Genomic DNA, 25,986 nt, shown 5'->3' on the forward strand with positions numbered 1-25,986 from the left:
TTTATCCAGATGGTTGTGAAGCACCAAGAACAATAACTACTTGATTTTTATTTAGATGGTACAACAGTGTCTTTTGGATACACAACACATATGACATGACTGTTGCTCATTTATCTGTTTTTCTATCTTAAATGTTTAAAATCTAATTTGCTTCAGTATTCACTAGGACTTCAGATCTGAGGAAAGAGTACTGTAGCACTTGGAACAGGTAGCACCATCTAAAAAAACAGGCATTTATCTCCAAATAGCATTTCATTTTGCTGGATAATGCAATTTCCAATGAGTAGCTATGAAGTTTATTCTGTAAGTTACAGTTCACTGAATATCCTCACAATTTGGCTTATCTTGCTCTGTTTTAAATTCATACCACAAAATAAAAGGTTTAAACATTTTAAAATATGGATATCAACAGAAACAGTAGTTTTAATTATAAAACAGTAACTGCTATTTTTAAAATAAAACCATAAACACTCTGAAGAGTTAATTTATAAAAAATAATTGATACAAAAACAAAGTTTTGATAAACATTCCTACGGACACAAACATATCTTATTATGTACTTTGTCTATGAAGTCAGATACTTCTAAGCTATAAGTTTGAACACTAACTATATATGAAGTCATATACAAAATACAATTTCAATATTGCCTTTTTTTTTTATTCTTAACTTAATCAGTCAAAGAATTAATCTGTTAGTTCCTGATAATAGTGTCCCTGTTGCTGGATTAAACCTTCTTCTGTCAAGTGAAGCTGAGATATTTCCATGTTTTGGTACCCATTTCTCTGATTGCACAGGGATTGACTTGTGCAATTAGATTTGTTGTGATCTTTGAGAAGGTGTGTTTTTGAGAGCCAAAACTATACGTCAAGCCCTGTTCACTTTACCATATTTCTATCTGATGACTGTGCACTTTATCCAAATTTCAAGTTTGCTTTAATTCTAGATATAGTTTGTCAGTTTGTTTTTTCTTCGCCACAAACTCTTGTTACTACAGCCAGTCCTCTATTCTCCCTGAAATAAAACTTTCATCTCTTTCATTCCAACTGGAATAAGTCACCATGCCTCTCCTTCAGCACAGTCGATAAAACAGAAACTGAAAATATTCATGAATAATCAACCATGTATTTCACAATTGTTCTTAGGTTGGAGTCTGTAGACAGCATGGGATGGTTCATGACACAATAAATAAAGACAATAAGAAACGAATTTACAGTTGTATTTTAAAACATCTGTAACTTGTATACACTGTAGGATCAGTTTCTACGGATAAACTTGTCTGTGTGGTCCACAAGATCAGTTCTTACAGGTGTCCTGTCTTTAACTCATATACAATGTAGGATCAGCTTATACAGATAAACTTCAGTGTGTGGTCCACAATATTAGTTCTTAAGTGGGTCTGGTTTTTAACTTAGATGATTACAAGCAAAAATACCAATCCTCAAAGTGAGGAGAAAATTTAATATAGCAAAAGTACTTCATAAGTCTTAAAGTGGTATTATACATCCTGGAGGACAAATATTATTCAAAGATTTTTTGGTGGGTAAATACCAACAGAATATTTTCCAGATGTAAATTTCTGTGCCAATTTTTTGATATTTTGTAGTTAAAATGAAAGGAATTACATTTTACTAGGTAGCTTTTTTCTGGCAGTTTGGATAATGTTGAAAATTCCTTTTATTTACAAAACTAAAGTTTTTTCTATCCTTTTTATGAAGACTTATTGAAAATAGTTCATTTTATCGTAATACAATATTATGTACATCAGTTTAACTTTGTTTTTCTAAATAATATGAATCAGCATATTTGGTGCATCCCCACTATTGTGTTAATACTGGGTAAAGGATGCCAAATATTCTAAACCCATGTTGTTAAATAAAAAAAAAAATACAAAGATTCATAAAGTATGAGAGAGTGAAGAATGGTTGACTGGTTAAGTTAGAAAACAAGAATCTAATACTGAATGTGGTTTAAGACAACAGAGCCATGAAGACACCATGAACATTACATTAACAGCCTATTTGTTATAATAATTTTATTACTACTAAGAAAGAAACAAAGTATACTAAAATGTTACCTGTTCTTCAGCTGCTACAAACCCAGTCATCAAGTAAGTGCATTTTGAATTATTTTATTTGTAAATGATAAAAGTTTAAAGGTAAAGATTATTAGATGTGAATAACACTAAATTAATGTACAAAGTGTACCAGTTCACTTCTATGTGGTGAAGATGAACCTGCTGGTTAAGTAATTTCTCCTTTCCTAATGGGATGATGTATAGTTTTAAAAGGCACAAGGTAAAAAAAGTGTTATTCCTTCAAACAATTACTGTTTGTCCAAAAAATGATCACATGATCCTTGTGTATCTGATTAAAGCAGACTGTATTCTGTATTTTCTTCAGTTAATTTCTATACAAAGAACGCTAAGAGTCAGTCTGAACTTCCTCATCAACAGTCTCCATTAAAAGATTTGACAGTGAACCAGCAGACTTGCTCAGATGTACAAGTTCTTTCAAGACTTTGTTCTCAGTCTGTAGCTGAGCCAAGAGCTCTTTACTCTTAACATCAGCAACTTCGTCAACATCAACAGCTCTTCTCATCACTGCCACTATCTCACATATCTGGTCCAGCTTTTCCTGCATAACCTGGAATTTGGTTTAATACCCATCATCAAACAGTTACATAAAAGAAGCTCTGAAAACATTCTACTTGTAACTGATATGATGTACATAAAACATGAAGTACTTGATTCTGTAAAAGACAAGTTATGTCTAGTTTTAGGAAGATATTTCCGTATCACCATACGGGATTCTGTACGTTGTAGTCAAATGATTCTGAAAACACAATTTGACACATATAGTCACACAATAACCATGTTTGTTTTGAATTTTGTGCAAAGCTAGATGAGGGCTATCTGCACTAACCATCCCTAATTTAGCAGTGAAACACAAGAGGGATAGCAATTAGCCATCATTGCTCATTGCCAATTGTTGGGCTACTCTTACCAATGACCAGTAAGATTAACCATCACTATAACACCCTCATGGGTTAAAGAGCAAGCATGTTTGATGGAAAGGGGATTCAAACCTGCAACCTTCAGGTCAAGAGCCCTATCTACCTGGTCATGCTGGGTCAATGTAAAGTCATGGTGAAACAGCAAGTATCAAAAGTACATTTTGAAATTGTTTGCTGTTGTTTTAAGTAGAGTGATGCCACCAAAAACCTATTACTTTTATTAGAAGTATAACTCTTTTCAACACAAAATATTCATACATTCAAGTCATAAAGATGTGATCTAACTGGGTTTTAGAATTTCCAAAATTAAAATATTCCTCATACCTAGGGGCACTGGAAACGAAAGTGAATATATCCTTTCAACCACCATATACATCAAACAGCTGGAGAATAAAACAAGTATTCCACATAAAGACATACTGGTGAAGCTACCAGATGCAGTGTCTACAGATGTCTGTGAAATCATATAGTTGAAATACATTTGAAGAAACTACTGTTCCAACATACTAAATGGTTTGTGGTAAACCTGTAGAGGGGATAAATGTGCTTTGGCCATGGTAGCTTTATGACAAAACCCTCTGAAAAAGAAACTACACTGTAAAGAGGCAGGTAGAGCATGACTGGATGTGGTAACCTAGACTGTAATAAGGCTCCTAAATAGTTAATACAAAACAATTTGTATATTACAACCTTAAAGAGGCTGTAAGAATGAAAAACTGAAAGGAAGAAACAGAGGTACAACATTTACTAAAAGATTAGCTTTGAAGTCTACATATAACAACTAAAGAGAATAAATGAAACTCAATATAGTGAAGTGAGAGACTGGACACAATGCACTAGCTGTTGTAAATATATATTCACAAATTAATGTAATACACAGTATCAGAACTAGCCACCTCTGTACCGTTTGTTATTAACTGGAACAGGACAAACATGGTTTGGAGAATATTTACAAAGTTCACTATTTCATACAGTACAGATTAACTTGTTGCTTGAACCATCTCACTCAGAATTAAATAAATGTAATAATCTAGCTACAGAAAGATAATATACTGGCTTTTTATAATTGACACATATCCAAGTTACTTTTATATACTGTGGTCTGAAAGGAATACCAAGGATGATGGAGACAAAATATTAATCAGTTGGAAATCCAGGAACAAGATGCATATGAGGACAGTTATGTGGAATAATACAGCTGAAGGATATGAGTGGTTGGATGGTTTGGTATTTTATTGCACAAAGCAACTAGGCTATCTGCACTAAACATCTGGTAAAAAGTTAAAATTAAAGTAAATGTAGTAAAATTCAAAAAAGGAAATTAAGATAAAACAAGTCAAAGTTTAATTTTCAAATTAAAAACATAAATAGCATTAAATTCAATTTTTACATCTAGTCTACAGTGGTACAAATTGTAAAGGACTTTCTGTAGCATAATTTTAATTATCAAAACTTACCAGGAAGACTAACAAGTAAGTTTAAAAACCACTGTTAGTCACCTGAAGTTGGCCATTACGGCCATTTTCTAATTTCAAATTGAACTTGATGTACTTTGATTCTTAAAAGGAAATCACAGTAAAAAGGTCTAATGTATAAATTAAAAAATAATGCCAATAACACTAACATTATGGTTAAACCTTCGGACAAATCATGTTTAAAATGACGCCGTCACTGAGACTCGTAATGACGGCAAGACAGTAAATGTGGCTTATTGTGACCTGAGTGATAGACAGCATATAGGTGTATCACTCCCAGATAAAATAAAACAATGAGTTATAAAACTGTGACCGATGCATAATCCAGTTAGAATAACTTCCTCTTTCCGATCCTTACGGGAAGCAACACAGCCAAAGTCCAATAGAGGGATTCATTTGGAAAAGCTTGTTTTCACGTTACTCACGCCAAATTAACTGCCAACAGACAAGGAGCCAAACCTTGAATAAAGGACCACAGTCCATGTATGGAAGAGGCACAACAGTGACAGTGCCAGAGCAGACAGATTTAGCTGCAGTGTTGGTGAACCAGTTCCTGCAAATACCAAGGTGACCTGGTATCCAGAAAAACTGAATAGAAGTAGATGTTAAAGAGAAATGGGCCAGTAAGTTTTGAATATCAGCAAGAACAGGGTGAGAATTAACATAAAGAGATTCCAGAGCCAGTAGAGAACTAAGTAAGTCAGTATAAACAGTGCAGTTTGAGTACTGCTTAGTTTCTATGCGATTCAGAGCAAAAGAAATGGTGTACAGTTCAGCACTGAACACAGAAGCTATAGAAGCAATTCTGCACACAACCACCAAACAACAATAAACCATGGCAGAGCTTACATAGTCACCTGATTTTGAACTATCTGTATAAATAGGAATGAAAAGATGTTCAGCAAATAACAGATAGTATTTCCAGTTGGGAGTGTCTGCATTTCTCAGATGACTTAAAAGATAGGTCACTTTGGGGGACTGTAAAAACCATGATGAGATGGACTAACCAGTGGATACAGCAATGTTATCCAAGGATAGACCCAATTCATCCAACTGCGCCTAAATACGAAGGCCAAAAGTAGCAATGGCAGATCGTCTGTTCTGAAAAAGTATGACCCACCAAGAAAGGATGCTTTGGTAAGGAAAAGGTTTTGAAGCATACAGTAAAGACAGTTGCAAACAGCAAAGTGCAAAAGAAGTTTATGAGACTCTGTGTATAAGCTCTGAACTGGGGAAATGCAGGAAACCCCGGTGCAAAGCCAAAGTCCTTCATGATGAACGAGGTCCAGCATCTTTAAGGACAAGGGTCTGGCAGAACCATAAACCAGTGATCCATAGTCGAGTTTTGATCGAATAAAAGCACAATATATCTTTAGCACAGAACATCAATCTGCACTCCAAATGGTAGAAGAGAGGACACAGTGGTCTTGTGCATTTGACTTGTAGCTACTTGATGTGTGGTATACAGGTCAGCTAATAATCAAAGATAAGCCCTAAGAACTTTGTCTCAGGGACCACAGGTAGCACAACTTTACCAATGTAGAGTTCAGGATCAGGGTGAATACCCTGTTCACAGCAAAAGTGCGTGCAAACAGTTTTACATAGAGAGAAGTTAGAGCCGTTTGCTGTTGACATAGAGCCCATTTGCAAAAGTGAGAGGGAGTTGTTCAGTGATGGCATTAATATTTATACTGAAAAGTGTGACACTCAAAACACAGCCATGAGGGACTCGAAGTTCCTGTAGAAAAGAACGGGAAAGTGTTGAACCCACATGAACTTGGAATCTCCTGTCCATTAAAATATGTTTAATAAAAATGGGCAAATGGCCATGCAACCAATATGAATGGAGATTTCACAAAATGCCATACCTCAATGTTGTATCATAAGCCTTCTCAATGTCAAAGAATCTAAGGTCTTACAAAGACAGCTCGTCAAAGTAACTGGACAGTAGTTTGAAGGAATCTTGGTATCGTTCCCAGGTGTAGAGAAAGGTAGGACAATAGCCTGGCATCAGGAATAACATTCTCCTGCCAGATCTGGTTAAAAATAATCAGAAGAATAGCATGAGATGTTGTAGATATATGGTGCAGCATTTCAGTGTAGATCATAAGGTCCAACCGATGTACTGCCAAACCAATGAAAGGCCAGTTTGAGTTCCACCAGTGTAAATGGATGATTATAGTCATAGAGATAATCAGCTTGAAAGGAAAGAGGTGATTGCTCTGCCCAAGTCTTCATGGCTAAGAAGGTGGAGGAAGAAGCAGAAGTACTAGGTACCCGACAAAAGCTTTCACCTAGAGTATCGGCAATGCTCTAGGTATCAGCTATTTCCTGGCCATCAGAGAGCAAGATCGAGAGGGGGACAGAATTAATTGCCCACTGACCTTTCGAATCTTTTCCCATATGACTTTAGAACTGGTGGTAGAAGATATGCCAGTTGTGAACTTAATTCAAGACTCCTTGCTTTGATGTCTTACTTACCGAGGATGTGTGCAGGCCTGCTGGAAAGCAATGCGGTTCGAGAGTGTGGGATATCTATGGAAAGTATCCCAGACCTGTTTTTGAGCCTTCCATGTCATGTGGCAGGAGAAGTTCCACCACAGACAAGAATATGGTGGAAAACATGTTGAGGTTTTAGGAATACATTGAGCAGCTGCTTGTATAATACAGTCAGTTACTGCTGCCACACAGTCATCTATTGATAGCTTACAGACGACAGCAAGTTCATATTCTGCAAGAGTAGTGAAAAAGGGCTAGTTTGTGTGATCCAGTTTCCACCTGGGTACATGGGTCAGGTGGAATCGACCACAATCAGTCTCTCTCAAGATCACAGGAAAATGGTCACTGCCTTGTGGATCAATGTCAACCCTCCATGAAAAATGGGAAAATAATGAAGGAGAGCAAACTGAAAGAACAATAGCTGTAAATGACTGACTAGGTGCAGGAAAATAAGTAGATGAAAGCATTCCCTTCCACTATGCTGTATTGAATTTAGGTACATCTACAATTAACTCTAAACATAACACAAAAATGTTTCTACATTTTCTGTATTACTTACTTCTTTGGTTACATAAACTGATTACAAATGTTTATGTAAACTGCAACACATTTCATACATTACACTACTACTTCTTTAAACAACTAATACAATTTCATCTTGAACAGTACCTCTGAATCACTTCTAAACAGTTTGTCCCACTTGACCGAGTTCTCCTCCAGAAGAGAAGTGACAAGTTTTCTGTACTTTCTCATGATGTGGTCCAGTGCTGACTGATGTTCCTCAACAAGAGACCTCAGCTCTTGATTTTCCTGTTGAAGTTCTCGAATGTGTCGATTCTCTTGCTGGACATTCAGTGTACAGTGTGACAAAGGTCGTTGTTCTACTGATGTTGTTAATTCACTCAACTCTTCATTATTCTACAGAAATACAAAAATTAATCCTTTCACAATAAAAGTTAACATATTAGCATACAAGATTGACAGTTATATTCCAGCTAGTGTCTTTTTACACATACCTATGGCTTTATGTCGAAGTGACTAAGATGTCATCAAGATTGTGAAAGGCTACTCAAGTTCTAGTTTCTGTTTCATAATGGTTAACAACCTAAAAGCTTCAAACTGAACAGTACAGAATGTTTCCTTTTTGGGCTTTATAGTAATTTTTTCTGAATCTTACTAGTACCCATCTCACAACACACTATTTAATAATGTGTTAAACTTGTCAATTAACAGGGACTAGTATCAAGAATACTCTTAATTGAATAACTTAGAAAAAGGTTAAATGAATTAAATAGTGGAATCACCTATTATTACAGTTATGTGTCCTGTGTTCTATAACTTCCCAAAGAAACTAAAATGTATGAAGTTAAGTATTTTTCTTGGACTACGGGTTGACTTTAGTTTTTAACCATGTAACTGTATTTTTCTCAGGCTACATGTCGTCTCCATAGTTTTAACCCCTGTAACTGATTTTATTTCGGCTATAAATCATCTTTTTAGTTTCTAACCACTAACTGTATTTTTCTCGGGCTGCACATTGTCTTCTATGTTTTTAACCATGTAACTGTATTTTTCTTGGGCTAAACATTGTCTTTCTTAGTTTTTAACCATGTTATTGTACTCTTCTCAGACTACACATTGTCTTTTTAGTTTCTAACCATGTAACTATATTTTTCTCGGGGCTACATGTTGTCTTCTTAGTTTTTAACAACGTAATTGTATTTTTCTTGGGCTACACATTATCTTAGTTTTTAACCATGTACTTGTATTTTTCTTGGGCTACACATCATCTTCTTAGTTTTTAACCACGTAACTGTATTTTTCTTGGGCAACACATCGTCTTCTTAATATTTAACCACATAACTGATTTTTATCAGGCTATAAATCATCTTTTTAGCTTTTAACCATGTAACTGTATTTTTTAGCTTCATGTTGTCCTTTTAATTTTTAACCATGTAACTATTTTTCTTGGGCTACAGGTCATCTTTTTAGTTTTTAACCATTAACTGTATTTTTCTCGGGCTACATGTTGTTTAAGCATATAAAACTGTTTCAATACCTGCTATACTACATCTATGCTACAAAATTTTGAGATCTACTTGTCAAAAGTATAGGTCAAAATAACATTCACCTGTATAAACTCAATGACAACCTGTCCAGGTGAATTATGAATATGTTACACATTACACTACAGTCAGTTAGGTTACACATTAAAAGGTTGGTGTAACTCGCATTAAACCTTAATATATAGATTGATTTCATCTTTTAAAAAATGAAACTGATTAAAATCAACATTATTTATTCTTATTACTACACATTTGTCAAAGTGTACAACACCAAAACAAGGCCACAGTAAAGTCATCCTTCATAACTCACATTTACACAGTAACTGTGCTTCTACAACTACTCAGATAAAATGGTAATTGTTTTAAACTAAAAGTACCAAAAATCATGGAAACAACAGATTCTCTGTTTAGAAATAAGACAAATCCTAATTTTGACATGTAGTGAACGTGTGTTACATCAGTGCTGGTGTGATAAGTAATTTCAAGTGGGCAAATTTTAGGTGTCAGTTACACATCCAAACCAAAACATCAACTGTCTTAGACAGTTGAAAAAGTGTAATGTTAACAGATCTTTATACAAAGACTATACAAAATCAGTCAGACTGTACCACGTCATATTTGATCTGTACAAAATCCACTTCAACAAAGTGACATCACTTAGACAGTCAAACTCTACCACATCAGATTTGTTCTGTACAAGTTCCACTTCAACAAAGTGGTGCAATGACATCACTTAGACAGTCAAACTGTACCACTTCAGATTTGTTCTGTACGAAATCCACTTCAACAAAGTGACACTGTGACAACAGTCAGTTACAAATATAATTAACTAGTTATAAATCTACATCTAAAGTACAATTGTAATACTCATGTAACTAGTTGACATTAAGTGTAAGTAGTTATAAATCCCCATCTAAAGTACAACTCCAAGACTCATGTAAGAAGTTAACATTAACTGTAAGCAGTTAACCTTTTTTACTTCTTATACCAATATTTATTGTAATAAACATACCACTATAAAGTTTTGCTATTTGAAGACCATGTCAGTTTTATGTTATTCAACAGGTGGTAGTAATACCCACCACTTTCACAGACTCTATGTGTTTATTCAGCACTTGTGTTTGTGCAATTAGTGCATCAGCAGACGTGTCATGTTCTCGTGATCGACTCACTAGCCGTTTGGCATCACTCAAAATCTGCTGTACTGTCAATGACATTCCTGCTTCTTATACCTTGTAATTTATGAATTGAGTTTCTAAAAAATGAAAACTTTGAGATTAACATACATTTAACAAACATTATAAGACTATATTTTTAAGTTTATTAATTTGAACTCAAAATAAATTATTACATCAAATATATATCTCACACACTGAAACATATTTTTAATGAGAGAAACAAAATATACATTCTAAAAATTGTAATCTCTATCAAATATTTATATCTTGTTGAATTATTAGGTATATAACTAAATTATAACAAACATTTAAAGCCTTTGGCTAATTCAGTAACTTACAGGTCTCTTACTTACTAATATAGCATCACCAAACAACAAACTTAAAGAAATCTAGATAAAATGGAAGTAGTTGGTTAGTTGGTTGGTTTGGTGTTTTATGGCACAAAGCAGCTAACTAATCTGTGCCAAACATCTGGTGAAAAGTTAAAATTAAATTTAGTCAAATTCATAAAAAGAAATTACACTAAAACAAAACACTTAAAAAACATAAATAGCATTAAAACCAATATTTATATCTAGTCTACAACGGTAAGAGAAAAACTACAGTAATACAAGTTGTAAAGCACTTTCTGTAGCATAATTGTAATTATCATAACTCGCCAGGAAGACTAACAGGTAAGTTCAAACACCACTGTTAGTCACCTGAAGTTGACCTTTCCAGTCCTGGTTTCGAGTTATTTGATGGTACGGCCATCTTCTAATTTAAAAATCAAACAAGATGGACTTCTGAAAAAGGAATCACATTAAAAAAGGTCTAATGTATAAATTAAAAAACTTAAATAGCATTAAAAAGATTAATGTCCTTTAAAAATCTAAACATTTCCAAGGTGGGCTGCCTCACCATCACTAATAACACTGTCTAATGTTATGGATAAACCTTGGGACATAACATGTTCAAAATAGTTCCATCGTTGAAAGTCATAACGACCACACAACAATAAATGTGGCTTATTGTGACCTGAGTGTTACACAAACAACACATTGATGCATCAGTCCAAGATAAAAGAAAACTTCCTCTTTCTGATCCTTATGCAAGCAAGACAGCAAAAGTCCAATATAGGGTTTTATTTGGAAAAGCTTGTTTCCATGTTGCTCACTCCAAGTCAACTGCCAACTGGCAAGCTGATCCTTGAATACAGGACCACAGTCCACGTATGGAACAGACACAGCAGCAATAGTGCCAGAGCAGATACATTTAGCTGCCGTGTCTGCAAGCTCATTCCCGCGAATACCAACATGGCCTGGTATCCAGAAAAACTGGACAGAAGTACTTGTTAATGAGAAATGGGCCAGTCGGATTTGAATATTAGCAAGAACAGGATGTGAGCCAACGTGAAGCAATTCCAGGGCCAGTATAGAACTAAGCGAATCAGTATAAATAGTCCAGTTGGAGTACTGCTCAGCTGCAATATGATCCAGGGCAAGAGATATGGCATATAGTTCAGCAGTGAACACAGAAGCTGTAGAGGGGATTCTGCGAGCAACCACTGAACCACAGCAAACCATAGCAGAGCCCACTGAATTACCTGATTTGGAACCATCTGTATAAATGATTGTTCGAAAGATGTTCGTTAAATAAAAGACGGTACTTCCAATCAGGAGTATCTGCCTTTTTTAGATGACTGAAAGAAAGGTCACATTTGGGGGCTGTAATAAGCCATGGTGGAATGGGCTGACCTGTGGAATCTGCAATGTTATCTAAGGACAGAACCAATTCATCCAATTACGCCTGCATGCGAAGGCCAAACGGAGCAATGACAGATCGTCTCTTCTGAAAAAGTATGGCCCACCGAGGAAGGAAAACACAGCCCCAAGTGGGATGCTTTGTTAAGAAACGAAGTTTCGAAGTATATTGTAAAGATTGTTGCAAACTGTGAAGGTGCAGAGAAGGTTCATGAGATTCAATGTATAAGCTTTGAACTGGAGAGGTACAGAAAGCCCCAGTGCAGAGTGGAAGTCCTTGGTGATGAATGGGGTCCAGCATCTATAAGGCCGATGGTCTTGCAGAGCCATAGACCATTGATCCATAGTCGAGTTTTGATTGAATGAGAGCACGATATACCGTTAACATAGAACATCGATCTGCTCCCCAACTAGTAGATGAGAGGACACGGAGGATGTTCAGTGCTCTTGTGCATTTGATCCGGAAGCTGCTTTAAGTGTGGTATAAAGGTCAGTTTACGATCAAAGATAAGCCCCAAGAACTTGGTCTCTGGGACCACTGGCAGCAACACTTCACCAATATGAAGTTCAGGATCAGGGTGGATACCCCGTTGACGGCAAAAGTGCATGCATACGGTTTTAGAGTGAGAGAAATTAAAGCCGTTCGCCATAGTCCACTTCAGTACACGATTGAGGGCAGTTTGTAGTTGCCGCTCAATATATCTCATGTTCGACAACTGACATGAGACGTGAAAGTCGTCAACATAGAGCCCGTTTGCAACAGTAAGAGGGAGTTGTTCAGTGATGGCATTTATCTTTATACTGAAAAGTGTGACACTCAAAACACAGCCCTGAGGAACTCCAAGTTCCTGTACAAAAGAACGGGAAAGTGTCGAACCCACACAAACTTGGAATCTCCTGTCCATGAAAAAATTTTTAATAAACATGGGTAAATGGCCACGTCACCCATATGTATGGAGGTCTCGCAAAACGCCATACCTCCATGTTGTGTCATAAGCCTTCTCAATGTCAAAGAATATTGATACAAGATGTTGGCATTTGAGAAAGGCTTCTCTGATTGATGTTTCAAGTCGAATTAGGTGGTCTGTAGTGGAGTGCTGTTGTTGGAACCCACACTGGGTGGGTGAGAGGAGGTTGTTTGATTCGAGGAACCAAACAAGACGAGCATTAACCATCCTTTCTAATGTCTTACAGAGACAGCTCGTCAAAGCAATTGGACGGTAATTTGAAGGAATCTTGGGATCTTTCCCCTGGCTTAGAGAAAGGTAAAATAATAGCCTGGCACCAGGCATCAGGAAAAACATTCTCCTGCCAGATCCGGTTAAAGACAATCAGAAGGACATCAAGAGAAGCCGGAGATAGATGGTGCAGCATGTCATAGTGTACATCATCAGGTCCAACAGATGTACTGGCAGACCGATGAAGGGCCATTTTCAGTTCCACCAGTGTAAAGGGACAATTATAGTCAAAGAAATAGTCAGTTCTAAAGGAAAGAAATGAACGCTCTGCCCGAGTCTTGATGGCCAAGAAGGTGGAGGAACAAGCAGAAGTGCTAGATACCAAGCAAAAGTTTTCACCTAGAGTGTCAGCGATGCTCCTGACCATCAGAGAGTAAGATCGAGAGGGGGACAGAATTGTAGTGCCCATTAACCTTTCGAATCCTGTCCCATATGATCTTGGAACTGGTGGTAGAAGATATGCTAGTTGTGAACTTAATCCAAGATTCCTTCTGGCTTTGACGTCTTACCCCCCTAGCATGTGCATGGGCCCGTTGGAAAGCGACACGGTTTGAAAGTGTGGGATATCTACGAAAAGTAACCCAGACCCGTTTTTGAGCCTTCTGTGCTAAGTGGCAAGCAGGATTCCACCACGGACTAGGATATCGTGGAAAACGTGTCGAGGTTTTAGGAATACACTGAGCAGCTGCTTGTACAATACAGCCAGTTACCACTGCCACACAGTCGTCTATTGATGGCTGATTTTCGATGGCAGGATCAAGTTCTGCGAGAGCAGTGAAAGTGGACCAGTCTGCCTGATCCAGCTTCCACCGGGGCACACGGGTAGGGTGGCATCGACCACGGCCAGTCTCTCTCAAAAGGATAGGAAAATGATCACTGCCTAGTTGATTACTGTCAACCCTCCATGAAAAGTGGAAGAATAATGAAGGGGAGCAAACCGAGAGATCAATAGCGGTAAAGGACTGACTAGGTGCATGAAAATAAGTGGAAGAACCAGTATTGAAAAGAGAAAGATTGTGATCAGAGAGCATATGCTCTACAGATCGACCCCTCCCATCAATAACAGCACTTCCCCAGAGTGGATGATGTCCATTAAAATCCCCCAGGATTAGAAAAGGAGACGGCAACTGTTCAATGAGAGCATCAAGGTCTGATTGCTCATATGTCTCTCCAGGGGACAGGTAGAGAGAACAAACAGCGATGGTATGACCCAAGGAAACACAAATGGCTACGGCCTCCAAGGGTGTGTTGAGTGACAAAGACAGGGTGGGCACATTCTGATCTACCAATAGTGCCACCCCTCCATGTACTCGTCCATCACACAGCCTGTCATTTCTGTACAGATAAAACTGCTGAATGGAGACTGTATCAGCACGTTTGAGAAAAGTTTCTTGTAAGGAAAGACAAACAGGATGGTAGGAAGCAATCAGTGTTTTAATATCATCCAGATTAGAACGTAAACCTCGACAGTTCCATTGTATCAAGGTAGCCATTTTTAAGAACAGGTAGGTGAAGTGGCTGGAGAACCCTTCGGTTTTCGACCACATCTTTTTTCCTTACTGTCCTTAGTCGGAGGAGGTCTATCAACCTCCATGGATCCTGCCTTGGGTCGAGTGGGCAGATCTTTGTCATTGGAAGGGGATTCCAGTGATTGAGGACGTGAACAAATGATTGTTTTGCTACTTGGGATGGGAGAAAAAGATGTATCAGAAGAAATGCCTGTATTTGAAACTGAAGGACGTGGACCTTGAGGTTTGTTGGAACGTATGGGAGGAACAGAGATGGGTGTGGAAGTCGATTCATCAACCTTTTTAACCATGGAGGTCAAAAGGCTTTTCAGTTGTTTTGAAAACGATTCTCTTGGAGGCACAGAGAGATCTGTCTGCACTCCCACTGTAGTTGTGGAATGAAGTGCAGCAGCATATGTCCGAGATGGAGTGGTGGGCAGCAATTTCCGAGCCTCAGGATAACTAATGTTATGTATCGTTTTCAAACGCTGCACCTCTTTTTCCTCCAACCATTTTGGGCAAGAATGAAAGTAAGAAGGGTGAGAACCATTGCAGTTGATGCAATGTGGGTCCATGTCACATTCATATGCATCGTGGTCCTTGCCCCCACAACGAGCACATGTCAGGGAACCACGACATGATGTCTTTGAGTGGCCGAATCTCTGACATTGGAAACATCGGAGAGGGTTTGGAATGTATGGCCGAACCCTGCAAATGAGATAACCTGCCTTGATGGTGGCAGGTGCACGTGATGAAGTAAATGTCAAAACGAGGGTATTTGTTGGTAGTGTAACTCCATCTTTGGGAGTGGAGATGCGCCTCACTGCAGAAACTCCTTGAGTGGAGAGACCAGCGAGAATCTCTGACTCGGGGACGTACTTCAAATCCCTCTCAACAATAACTCCTCGTGATGAATTCAAAATAGCATGAGGTGTAACCTCAATAGGTATATCCCCAATTGCCTTTGAATTCAAGAGGAGTTCACTGTGTTGGGATGTGGATGTTTCAACCAATATGTCTCCAGATCGAAGTTTCTTTACTGACTTTGGAGAGCCAGCTAGTCCCTCTAGTCCCTTCTGAATACAAAAGGGGGACAATTGCCCTAAAGGTTTTTCCAAAAGAGAATGTCATACAAGAAAATGAGGTACGTGTGTTACAGATGTTGAAGATTGCTGTTCAGAGTCTTCAAGACGTGGTCGCTTACCCAGTGACTGTTTTTTCACAATTTTATTTAAATTTTTTGAAGAAGGATCCATAGGAAAAAGTAAAAATTTTGGTAGCCACTGACCCCACCCACCATGGAGCCCTACAAGGGGACGCACTACAAAGTCATGCAAGGACAATGCAGCAACGCCAGGGTTTCGTGAGCACTATACCCAAACACCAGCATCAGGCACAATGTCCACAACACCCGTTGAGAACTTCCAACACTGGTACTTGGTTGACTCTAGCCCAAGTGGACCAGCCGATTGACCCAAGGGGAGCCACCCAAAGGCCGCCCGTCTACAGGAATTCAAGGCCAAAGTGGTGTGTTAGGGTTGGACCCCTCAACCACCAGGATCCTCTCCTCTCCTTCACAGGTCGCCACGCACGGCAAACACGTGGGTGGATGTTTAGATCCCAGAGAAGGTAACCAGACAGAACAGAATCTTCCCTGAGAGGTCCCCTCACCACGAACAGGAATCCACACCGAGGGGCACTATGCTACGAAATGAGTAAGTCAAACAAATTAATGGTTAATGCACTAAGCACTGTTAATGAAGCACATTGTAACAACCAGACTTTATGTCCTGTTTAAAAGGCACATGATGACATCCAGACATCTGTTTCCCCTTTTTATATTATATTTAACGACACATGGCTAAAACCACTTTTGTTCCCACTACTTTAAGGTCTGTTTGTATACACAGGTTTAGTGAACATATATGAGATATATCCATCAGACCAACCTGGTACTGAAGTAATGTTGACTATAATTCTGAATACACAAAATGTATGTTCATCAAAGTTGGTAAACTTCTAACCAACAGTAAAAATCTGCTATACATAAACAATCAAATGTTGGTAACAATATATTGGTGAAATGCCAAAATCAATATGATTGAGACTGTTATTGGTCAGAGTACAAGGTAGTGTTTAAGACTGAAGAGTAAAAAAGTGTCCATATAGTACATGCTTATGTAACTTCTACAACTTAACTGTATAGCTAAAGTATACCAGTATCTCTGTAAATATATGATATACATTGTATGTTGTATTTAATATAATACAAATTCCTGTAAAATAAGTAATGTAGAATAACATTAAAGTCTGCTGACTCTGGTATCACATGAACAACAATGGAAAAGATAGGAACTATCACACTTAGAACACAGGGTTAATCACTTAACACATGCTGTTAAAATTATTAGTCATTTCTAACAAATACATTCATTCAACAATCAACATTTCTTTTACCCAAATAAACAATAACCAACTCCTTGCACAGGACCTTTGGTAACATATCTTATTTACAGGTAACAGATATGATAGAAAGTATCAAATAAAGTATGCATTCCAGAAGTAAATTTGCAGTCTGCACATTAATCATTTGTCAAGCTAAGGACAGTTGTATCCACCAGAACAGGGGTTCCCAACCTTTTGGCACTCGCGACCCCTTACCTAAAAGTTTGAAACCCATGTGACCCCCTACTTCGGGCTTACTATCAGCAGCTTAATTTTTCTTTTATTTTCTGTGAAGGAGAGGGAAAGAAACATCTAAAAAAAATATTTAAAAATTCTGTAATTATTTATTAGCAAATTAAATCACATTGGTCCAACCTGAATTTACAAAAAGAACATATTTCTTAAAATAATATTAACATAGGTTTGAACAGCTATCCAACCCAGCTAGTGAGATGCCTGATGTTGCATTTCAGCAGCAAACTTTGAAATTCGTGGCCAAGCGTTTGTTAGAGCCAGTCTCATGTCATCTCCAACATCCAATCTGTTCCTATTCTTTGTTTTTATATTGACAAGAGTGGAAAATCCTGCCTCACACAAGTAGGTAGAAGCAAATGGAACAAGGACACGTAAAGCTATCATGCTGACTTTGGAGTATGACTGATACATAGCGCACCAGAACTGAGTCACAGATTTCACCTTGAAGAGATCACGAGCTGAAGAGTTGTTCCTTAGATCCAGAAATTTATCTTGGATATCATCTGGGATGCTGGATACATCAAGTTCAGTACAAAATGGGTTCCTTACCAGGGCCTCCTGTTCCTGTGATAGCTCAGGGAAGTAACGCTCGACTTCCTTTTCTGGAGACTGAAGATGTTTGGTAATCTCATCCTTGAGGAACTGATCCAGTTGGATCTGAGACTCATCCGTCACTCCATAAAGTTTTTCAAACATAGCAATGTTTCCAAGATTGGTTTTCCAACGCCAGTTCTGCAGTTTGGAAACAAAGGCCCGAAGAATATCTTGAAAAGGAGAACATGTGTTTCCCTTCCTTGAAGCTTCAAATTGAGCTTGTTCAGCTGGTCAAAATGTCGGCTAGATGCGCAACCCTTTTATTCCATGCTTCATCTTGAAGTGAGCTACAAGATCTTTCCTTTCTTGAGTCTCCAGGAATAGCTTTATTTCATCTTTCATTTCAAAGACACGATTGATAACGTTTCCTTTCAATAACCAACGTACTGCTGTGTAGAAGAGAATGACTTCGTGGTCAGCATTCATGTCTTTGCATAGTTCTTTGAATAGGCGAGTGTTGAGTGCTTGAGTCTTCACATAATTTACAATTTTCATTACAGATTCAAGCACTTCCTGCAGAGAGGCAGGGAGAGTCTTACTGGCGAGAGCATATCGGTGAATCATGCAGTGGATGCCCTTTGCTTGAGGTGCTAGCTTCTTCACTCTCGACTGGAATCCTGATTTTGATCCCAGCATAGCCGGTGCCCCATCCGTACAAACCCCACACACATTTTCCCATTGAAGATCTTTGTTTTGAAAAAAAGTTGAAACCTTTTCCATGACATCATCAGCTTTTGTTGTGGTTTCAAGTGCACTGCAGAATAAGAATTTGTCTTTGATGTCACCTGAATTAATGTATCTCACAAAGACAAGCAACTGAGAACATTAACTTACATCTGTTGACTTGTCGAGCTGAAAGGAGAACAAAGGAAAACCCTTGATTTCAGTCAAAACCTGTTCCTTCACATCCATAGACATTTTAGAAATGCACCTCTGTATAGTATTATTTGACAGGGATACTTGCTGCATCTTCTTTGCACTGGCTTCTCCAAGAATAATATTTATCATTATGCAGGGTTTAAGAAGTGTTTCTCCAATTGTGTGAGGCTTTTTTGTTTAGCAATTTCGAATGCAATCTCATATGAAGCTTCCACTATGGCTGCACTCTGCTGCTGAAACGACCCACTTCTATCGATTCTTTGGCTTTTAAGACATCGTTCATGCCGTTTGAAGAAATCCAAACCCTTCTTTGCATGTTCTGGATGTTTCTTCTTGAGATGACGCTTGAGTTTTGATGGTTTCATTGACTCTGCACTGAGGACAGGATGCCACAAAACACACTGTGGTTTCTCGATGCCATCGTTGGCGAGCACAGTGGTGAAGCCAATGTTGAGGTAGCATTCTGAGTATCTGCACCGTTTAGCCATGGACACAACTCACCTCAACTGCTTACTTATCTCCTTGTTAAAATAAAATAAAAATGTTGAATAATGAACGCTTTGGCAACTGTAGATCTTATACTGACTACTTGTGGGGGGTGCAGGTAGTGTAATGATGGGGTAAGTATTGGGAGGGAAGGGAGCGTGGGCCAGTCGCGCAATTCTTCATCCACCAATCAGCAACGGACATGTGACTCACGTGTCGACAGCGAGCACACACACACTTAATCACAACTAAACAGACACACAAGCATACATACATGCGCGTGCACTCACATACTCGCTACTCACTAGTACACACATACATACAGTTGCAGACACATACACATAGGCACATTCACTCAGAGGCACGCATACATACACCCATAATATCACCTAATGACATTGAACTAACGCAGCACACGTTTTGCTTTGCACCGAAACAAAAAAAATGTAAGAGCATGAAAATGTAATTGATGAAATAAAATTAATGTTATCCCAAGCTACTCGACTCCCCTGCCAAGGCTTCACGACCCCCTGGAGGGTCGCGACCCACCAGTTGGGAACCCCCTGCACTAGAATCTCTATCATTTCATGGACCACATATTGGTGAACAGTAAATAATTGTACCCATTGATGTTATTAGAATCATGAACACAGATATCAACTGATTTCCATACGATAAACACCAAACCTGGAATGATGAACACAGATAAATTGATTTCCATATGATAAACACCCAATCACAGATATCAACTGATTTTTCATAGGATAAACACCTTACCAGAATCACGAACACAGATATCAACCGATTTCCATACGATAAACACCCAAACCTGGAATCATCTTTACAGTTCTTCTCTGAACTCTGCCCTACTCGATGTTTTTATTAATAATGAACAGTGAAAACATTACTACAACATCTTGAGTACAATTTAAACACCATCTAAACCCTTTCCAGAAGAGAATCATATAATTCATCTCTTTCAAAATACTTTCTTTCTTATACTGGAAACTCATAATCAAATTTAATAAAATTAATGCAAAGTAGTATCTAGTTCTGAGTTTTAAGAAGTTTATATAAATTTATGTTTCTATCTTTTCTTTATAAATCCATGGCAATGTCTCACTTCCATGATCACTGACTCTTGCTTGAAAACAACTAACTATTGATATTGAATTCCCATTCTTAAATACAGATTTTTGATAAAATTTGGCATTCCTTTGATAAAACATAAGACACAAGTTGTGAAACATTATAACTATAAGACTTGAATGAAATAATTAAATGAAGTCAACCACCAGAATTTCTCTATCTTTTATAAATATTCAAGAATTTTTTAATAATGTTTCAATTGTTGCCAACTGTTCTAAGTCATTCTTTAAATGAATTTAATTGTCAGTTTTTTTTTTAGTTTTGACAAAACTGTTTTTAAAGTATGTATTTTGTATTTTTTAATCTTTTTTGAAAACATTTAGTCTCTTGTATTCAACTGGAAAATATATTTAACAGATATTTGAAATAAAACCATTTCTTTATGAGATGCCAATTTTATGCAACAAAGTGTTGAATTTTACACAACAATGTGTAATTTCTCATCTTGAAAATACAAGCTATAATTACCAAATTACCAACCTAATTAAATTATAATTACCAAATTACTTACCTAATTAGATTCTCACTTTGAAACAAAGAAACCTAAAATGTCAAACAAACTTTCAAGATGTCTTAAAAAAAAAAAAGTAAACTATACGAAAAATATTTGGATGAGACACTGCCTGGTGAGTCACTGTCCGTATCCCTTTCTTCAGTTGTAAATTTTCCAAAAGTTTGTTTTTGGTACTGTTTTGAAAAACATTAAAATCTGTTCCTCTTGTCTTAATGTTTTATGGCTCATGATAAAATTTTATTTAATATTTCCGGTCAGTTTAAATTTGATTTAGATTCATTAACATCTTTCTCTACATACTTTTAACTAAAGCAGTCCCTACTTGGGCTGTAAATCATTCAGAATAAAATCTAAGCACAATTCACCAACAAGCTAAGACCTAACTTTTCATAATGACACTATATTTATCAGGCTAAAAACATTTTTGGTTGAAGTAAATCTTTACCTAATACACAACTGTTTGTGTGCATTGTTTATATATGATAAATTTGACATTCAATAATAAAAGCTGGAGTCATCACAATATTTTGTCATCACTTATGGTTACATATAATGTAACAAGATTATTTTCAGAAACAAGAGGTATATATTAATAAACTATTACAAAATTCACAGACCTGTAGCTTCTTCGTAAGTGTTATAAACTTCCAATTAGTACGGTTCTCTCTCTTTAACCCTTATCTGCATAAATGGAGGTCTTTTTAGACCCCTTACCAATATCATCAGTGATATTTAATGTTCGTTGTTCTATTTGAGGTATGTCCTTTCATTACTTTGTTTGTCAGACTAAGACCCCATCCTGAATGCATCAAAAAGATTATTTAATGGCTGTCAAAGAATCAATAAAGACAATACCAGAAGAAGATCTTGGATTGAACATTGACATACTAGAAAAAGGGCTAGGATTGGACACTGATATTCTAAAAGGACGACTAGGGTTGGACAGTAATGAGCATGATGGTAATATCAAGGACTCAAAGGAAGTTCAAAATAATGGAAACATGCTTTCAAAAAAAGATGATCTCTGAAACTGGAGATAATCTTGAGGACAATGAAGAGGTAGTTACCATCAAGAAGGGAAACAATGCAAATGAAAGAGAACAGAAAGGTACAAAATGAATTGGTCACACTAAATATATTTATGATTACTGAGATAAATCAAATTCTAAGATTTACAAAACAGAAAGCCCATGAAAAATAAAACTATGAACATAAGGATAACAAAAAATGGAAAGACATAAATTAAACAGAACTCAGTACATCCATATTGTTGCTTATATATGCAGGGGTGTTGCATTCAGTAAATAAAGATATTAAAGAGCTGTGAAGAATGGAGGAATTCTGGTTGACCAATATTTAGTTTCAATGGGATTGGTTGCTTTCAATATATTTTGAAATTTCTACACTGAGAATTTTCAAACCCGGTCTGATCACAGGAATACTGACAAATTACCACCATTCAGATATGTTTGTGATCACAGGAATACTGACAAATTACCACCATTCAGATATGTTTGTGATCAAAGGAATACTAATAAATTATCACCATTCAGATATGTTTACTCCTTTTTGAAGCACATTACATAGGCTGTACAAGTCTGGAGCAAACCTGACAGTTGGTGAACAGCGTCATTTTGTAATTTTTTGTCCTTTCAGGCAGTACATCACATCAAAACCTGGGAAGTATGGAATCAAATTATGGTGTTTTGCTACAAACCAGACAATGTATAGGTATTAAGACTTACTAATAAAGCAGAGAACAATATTTCAACCTTCTTGGGTCATCTTCAAATTAACAAAGTGGGTTTCTCATCATCACAAAATCAGACAACAATTATGTTTGTAGCTTAGACACTTATCTTGGTGAACTATAACGTCAGCAAGAATAAAGAATGTTGGTAAAAAGGTGACAACAGAACTGATACAGTCTTATCATGGTTCTGAATGAAACATTACAATAGATAATATTTTTACGAGCATACCCCTTGCATAATCTACAATTACTGGCACCATCAGAATTTTCAACCATCTACACAGAGACCAACAGTCATCAGTGTTTTGATTTAATAATAATGTAACTCTGGTTTCCTATTTTCCCAAACAGAGTGAGCTGTGACCTTAGTCTCATCTGTGAATCACATGGTAACTAAAAGTGATCTGAGTGTGAAGTGAAAGAAATTTGTAAAGGACAAGGATACACATATCCCTAGTATGAAATACAGAAATTTTTTTCAGTTTTATTTATTGTAAAGAGAAATTTCATGCCTGAATTAGTCATTAAAACACTTTATAAGTTGCTGTTGAATTTCTGTTGCAGATAATGGTTAATTGCTCTAGATAACAAATAGTTTCACAACACAAATTAATACTCAAACCACTTTCTTACTCCAAACTGTTGAAAATAGATTATAATCTCTACTAGCGAATCATTGAGTCCCTGATTTGAGCTGTTTTAACAGTGTGTATCAGTAAGGAAATATATTAATAATATTACTGACAAAGACAAAATCACATGAAAAAATGAACTGAAACATTATATTTTTAAATGATATGAAAGTTTCATAGCAACTATAAATGTGCAATATGGATGGTTAAAAAAACAGCAAAAATATATTAAAATCAATAATTAAAAAGTTTAGATAAGAATTCCTGAAGCTCTGTGAATAAAAGAAGAAAGTATCAAATTAACAACAAAAATTCAGTTTTAAAATATTTTTATTAAAGTTAAAGATTGTTAACATAGTGTTAATTACAAGTTTTACTTACATTTTGAAATATGATATACAGGTGTGCATGTGACACCAGAATGGTGTTCATAGAATTGGTAAGGATTAATATAACACTGAAAAATAAAAGAAAAAACTTGCAAATTAGGTACAACAATCAATAATAGGGTGATTACAGTTACTCCAGTCTTCCATATGAAAAAAAAAAAATTGTTAAAAGGTTTATTTTAATATCAATAGGAACTTTTATTAGTTTATAAGTTACTCAATAATAATATTATAAAATAAAATGAAAAACGGGAAAAAACCTAATACAAAACCGAAAATTACAACACTTTTAAGGTAACTTTGATCCAAGATGACTTCAGTTTATTAAAAACAAACACATTTCTGTCACTCAAACAGTCATTTTCAATCCATTTAAATTTTAAGTTAAATCAGGCCTCACATAAAATAACATGTAAAGTTTCATTAGTTTCCTTATCCAAGAAAGAATACTGAATTACTAGACAGAGATCAGATGAGAAACTAAACATTATTTCTCGTTAGGCTTAATTCATGCCTTGCATATATACTTATTTTGAGAATTTGAATCGTGATGAATAAAATGCCTATAAAGTGTAATATAAATAAAACGTAAAATACTGTAAATACCGTTGTACAAGAATTAGAAGAAAATAGCATTCATCAGTACTTAATAATAATTATATGCAACGTGAACTGATGACAGTTTCAACAACACATTTTTAACCCTGCTTGATCCCTAGTAGTAATAGCATTATACCATTATCACACATTCACATGCTCAATTTGGATTTGTGCGACCGCCCATTGCAAGAACAATTTATTTCATTCATATTTCAAGAAATTCAATGACAAATTACATAAAACATATCTATAACATAACTACAGACTTACGCAGCCAAGCTGGCTACGTTTTCGCAAAGAAACAAGAAGTCTAAAATGCTTAAACCTCTATTAAACGTTACAATATCTGTTACACTACAACCCTAATAAAATATATCTTGAAATAACGCATTGAAAACAATATGTACCAGTACCACCTACTGAGAACGCACATAAACTCTAATCCCAATCATTTTTGGAATGAGGAAAGAAGTTGCTCGTAAATTGGAGACACAGAACAACATTTCTGTTTCATGACAAACGAGATGGGACCGCTTGAAGAAGTTATTCTACAAATAAAAATGGAGTTAAGCTAAATCTATAAGGTGTTATAGTGTAACTTACTTTTGTAATTTTATGCCAACTAATCATATATAAGGTAATTTGTTTACTGCTTATAACACAATATGTAATCAAACTTTATTGTTTTAAGACAGAAAAAAAGCGAAATGCTTCAATCAACACACCTGTTATCTTATAATTTATTTCTAACATTTTATTTTACTCGTAGAATAACATGTTAGGTGATATAGCGTCATAATTTTAGTATAGACTGTATTTTAAAGTAGATTTATCGTGTAATTTATTCATTTCTCTGACTTGATTTCATTGTCTTGGCTTTTTATGGTCTTCACCTCAGTAGTCAGTATGAATATTAAGAAAACATAACGTGTTTAGTATGACCCATTGTATCGCTTTGCGTTTAAGAAATATAAAATAAAATTGTGAAAAAGTTCTCTGAATTTAAAATACAACTGAGAATCATAGAATTGCTCCTTCTTTTTAAATCAGTTATCCAGTGGCGGCGCCAGGATATTTTTGTTGAGGGACTGGAGGGAGGGCTGAAGTAAACTGTGGAGGGGCTGACTGCTAGTTCCACTTCTTACTTCCAAGTTGTGTTAGTTTATATGAAACGAATGGGAATTTCTCTCCTTATATTGGCATTAGGGCTTATAAAGGATATTCATTTTAAGCATCGAAATCTAAGGAAAAAAATATAACATACATACTATTGGGTCATTTCATGAATAAGAAACAAATAACAACTAAACATAGTTCAACATTACGAACAACTGCTTTGCGGCATTGAAATCACCAAATTATATTAATAGCACATGAAAATCCAGAACATATCCGTGAAATACTGTTAGAGAAAGTGTTTATCTTTAACCATATAGCACAAGTACTTAGTTAGAGGGTAGTGATAATGTAAAATTACAGAGCTAATTAGGGAACACAAGCACAGCTTTGATAGGGCATGTTGTAAAACTGTGGGCAGCTAATGGGAGTGACCGGGGGAGTGGGGTGGCGTG

At 36.3% G+C, this 25,986-nt stretch overlaps 1 protein-coding gene across 7 annotated transcripts; it reads right to left on the reverse strand.

Moving 5' to 3' along the window:
- Positions 1–28: 28 nt before the first annotated feature.
- Positions 29–24,991, reverse strand: LOC143225384 (FGFR1 oncogene partner 2 homolog). 7 transcript variants are annotated; one of them, XM_076454674.1, is made up of 5 exons: positions 24,823–24,971; positions 23,808–23,883; positions 10,136–10,308; positions 7,657–7,905; positions 29–2,643 (listed from the first exon to the last, which is right to left on the reverse strand). In XM_076454674.1, exons 3-5 carry the CDS (start codon positions 10,268–10,270, stop codon positions 2,422–2,424), a joined length of 606 nt encoding a protein of 201 aa, XP_076310789.1. In that variant the 5' UTR covers positions 10,271–10,308; positions 23,808–23,883; positions 24,823–24,971; the 3' UTR covers positions 29–2,421. The 7 variants fall into 7 exon arrangements, with proteins under 7 accessions (XP_076310789.1, XP_076310790.1, XP_076310791.1 ...); XM_076454675.1 differs by having other exon boundaries at positions 24,686–24,875; XM_076454676.1 differs by lacking the exon at positions 23,808–23,883 and having other exon boundaries at positions 24,823–24,991.
- Between the last annotated feature and the right edge of the window lie 995 nt (positions 24,992–25,986).

This window comes from Tachypleus tridentatus, chromosome 9 (genome assembly GCF_004210375.1).
Source record: "Tachypleus tridentatus isolate NWPU-2018 chromosome 9, ASM421037v1, whole genome shotgun sequence".
Taxonomy (NCBI): domain Eukaryota; kingdom Metazoa; phylum Arthropoda; class Merostomata; order Xiphosura; family Limulidae; genus Tachypleus; species Tachypleus tridentatus.